We start from the raw sequence: 2,909 nt of genomic DNA on the forward strand, positions 1-2,909 counted from the left end.
ATAAGAATAAAATTCTGAAATGCAGTATTAATTATTTATTTTCATATTTACGAGTACATATCAAATTTAATGCACCATTAATTACATCATTAATTTCTTACCTTTAACAACGGAACTCGATAAGCAGACTCATAAAAATGTATGTCCTTTTAATTAGATTTTGTTTTATTTCTTACATTAATGTTAGTACACATAAATATATATTTATATATAATTTTTAAAGGAAACACTTTATGCCCGGTCGAGTCACGTGTCTTGCGTCCAACGCGATTTGATTCTGCGACTTGATGACAATCAATTACGCAAGACAATATTTTCCACATTCCGCCGTAGACTACGTCGCATAATTATAATGAAATATTGATATCTCCTTTGGGCCCATGGAGCAATATCACACGACATGTCGCCGGCGATTGCACCAATCTCGAAAAAAGTTTTATGATCTCCCGGGAAGACGAAAGTCCTCGGCTGATTTCTATCGCGGTAATATATTATTACTTCGCCCGAAAAGTCAATTCTCAACAATTATAAACATATATAGAGAACATGAAATTATATTATACAATAAAGTTATAAAGAATATTAACACTTACAAATAATATAAACCTTAAGGCAAAAGATACAGTCGTCGACACAGTAAAAGTGTCAGTTATTTATGTAATGCGTTTGGAACATAGGTGAAATGGTCTAATGAGAAAATTTATTTCCTAAGAATATATAGGACGTTTTTGAAACAAGCTCTCTCATAGGATCGTTCGCCTATGTTCCAAAATATAATGAAAAAATAAATCCTTGCACTGTATACAACAGAAAATTATACTTCTTTCAAATTATTTGCTATCTATCAAAACTCAGTCTTAAAACATAAACAGTTCTACAGAACATAAACAGGTATAAAGAATATAAACTAAGGCAGAAGGTACAGTCATGGACGATAATTCCTTAATTATTAGATAAGGCTTATTTCGCTATCTTTCTAATGCGTTTGTAACGTAGCTAAAGCGGGGTCTACAATAATATTTAAACTGTACGTTTCAAGTTTTAAGTAAGAAATACACCAATGACAGTTGAATTATAGACGAATAATTATGATTAGTCAATTTCTTACTTAAAGTTTAAAGTTTCAGTTTTCATTGTACATCCCGCTTAATAATGTAATGAGAGAATTGATCTACTACAGACGTTTTTAAAACAAGCTCTCTCATTGGACCATTCGCTTAGGTTCCAAAATATGTCGCGGAAATAGCGAACAATCTTTCCGTCCACGACCGTATATATAACAGAAAATAATACTTATTTTAAATTGTCTGCCATCTATCACTCAAAAGTCAGTCTTAAAACAATGTATGTGTAATAGAATGAATAAATAGAATTACTACGTATCATTTTCACGTGCTTCAAGTCTTTTCTTCTCCGCATCATATCGCTCTTTGGCCCTCTTGAGCCACTTCTGCATTGCCTTTTCCATTTCTAATTTTGTATAAGACGGATTAGAATGGTAAACGCCTGCATCTATCACAAAAGTAAATTATATATGAGCATAGATTCATGAATTTATTGTTTCCATGAATTATTTATACTTTATCAAATTTGAAAAGAATGTATTAATACAAAAATATATTTAATTATTAAATACTAATTAATAATTATTATTAAGCACTAAAATGCAATAAAAAACAAGTATTAAAGGAATAAGCCGTTATCGAGAAGAATATTTAGCATATATCGGTTTTGAACTATTAATACATGAAAGAATATATTTACTGAGTAACATTACTGCAATTCGAAGATTACAAAATTTCCTTTTTTGTTTAGCACCTAACCAACTGTACTGTTGTGCAATTTTGTTGCTAATTAATCGATCCATATTGCGTTTTATAAAATGGTAAGAAGATGTGCCTCCTATTGCACATGCTTCTGTACACTGCAACAAATAATATATTTTATTACAATGTTCAATTCGTATATCATAAAGAATGAAAAGATTGTACGATTTTGCAAAGAGCATAAATCTTACCGAGCGATCAAAATTATCTTGAATGTGTAAAAATTGTTCCACAGCTTGTTCTATATTTTCAATAGTTCTTAACGGTAAGTCAAAAGAAGAATAAATTGATCTTGCTTCTTGCTGCTGATTGCCGTTCATATTTTGTGTAGTCCGAATACTGGTTATTACAGTATCCTTTATTTCTTTCAAATCGTCTGCCATCTGCCATAACTGGGTCTTAAAAAAACTTTGCTGGCGAATGATTTCTTTAAAGTATTTTATATTATCTGTAAATAAATATATTTATTTTTCAAAGTGTTTCATACACAAAGTGAAATAAATTGGAACAATAAATTGGAACTTTCCAAAAAGATACATACCACAATTATCTGGAGTAGGTGAATGAAGAGTTTTACATAAGTTAGACTCATTGCGCACATTATTGTTGTTTCGTAAATCATGCGTTGGCGTATTCGACGTTTCTGTTGATATTTGGGATCCATTTGCGTGTATATTTAAATTCGTCTTCATATACATTGATTCTATAAAATAATGTATTATTATTGAAACAAATGTTTTAAGAATAGAATTTCAAGTTTTAGAGGAGAAAAGAAAAAAAAGAATAGAAGAACAAAATAAAAAAATTGAATAATAAGAAATACGTAAATTAAATAAGACATTTAAATTATAAATATTGCTTATTTGATTATATTTTAATGTAAACATATATATATATATAAAAGTTTATATATATACACATACACAGACACATACATACATACATATATACATATATACATACATACATACACACACACACACACACACACACACACACACACACACGCGTGCGCGCGCGCGCGCGCGCGCGCGCGCGCGTGTGTGTGTGTGTGTGTGTGTGTGTGTGTGTGTGTGTGTGTGT

The 2,909-nt window shown here is 30.5% G+C and overlaps 1 protein-coding gene across 6 annotated transcripts in view; it reads right to left on the reverse strand.

Annotated features, from left to right (window-relative positions):
* Nucleotides 1-48: 48 nt before the first annotated feature.
* Nucleotides 49-2,909, reverse strand: part of LOC116853628 — a 7,231-nt gene continuing 4,370 nt past the window's right edge. For 3 of the 6 annotated variants that reach the window (XM_032834762.1, XM_032834760.1, XM_032834761.1), the window contains 4 exons: nucleotides 2,368-2,529; nucleotides 2,018-2,274; nucleotides 1,765-1,924; nucleotides 51-1,512 (listed from right to left, as the gene is read on the reverse strand). In XM_032834762.1, the coding sequence (XP_032690653.1) occupies nucleotides 1,376-1,512; nucleotides 1,765-1,924; nucleotides 2,018-2,274; nucleotides 2,368-2,529 (716 nt within the window). In that variant the 3' untranslated portion in view covers nucleotides 51-1,375. Of the gene's footprint in view, nucleotides 1,513-1,764; nucleotides 1,925-2,017; nucleotides 2,275-2,367; nucleotides 2,530-2,909 lie in introns of all 6 variants that reach the window. The other 3 variants (XM_032834763.1, XM_032834757.1, XM_032834758.1) reach the window with 2 other exon arrangements.

Source organism: Odontomachus brunneus, unplaced genomic scaffold, assembly GCF_010583005.1.
Source record: "Odontomachus brunneus isolate Ranch 3 - 2012 unplaced genomic scaffold, Obru_v1 Obru_scaffold_392, whole genome shotgun sequence".
Taxonomy (NCBI): Eukaryota; Metazoa; Arthropoda; class Insecta; order Hymenoptera; family Formicidae; genus Odontomachus; species Odontomachus brunneus.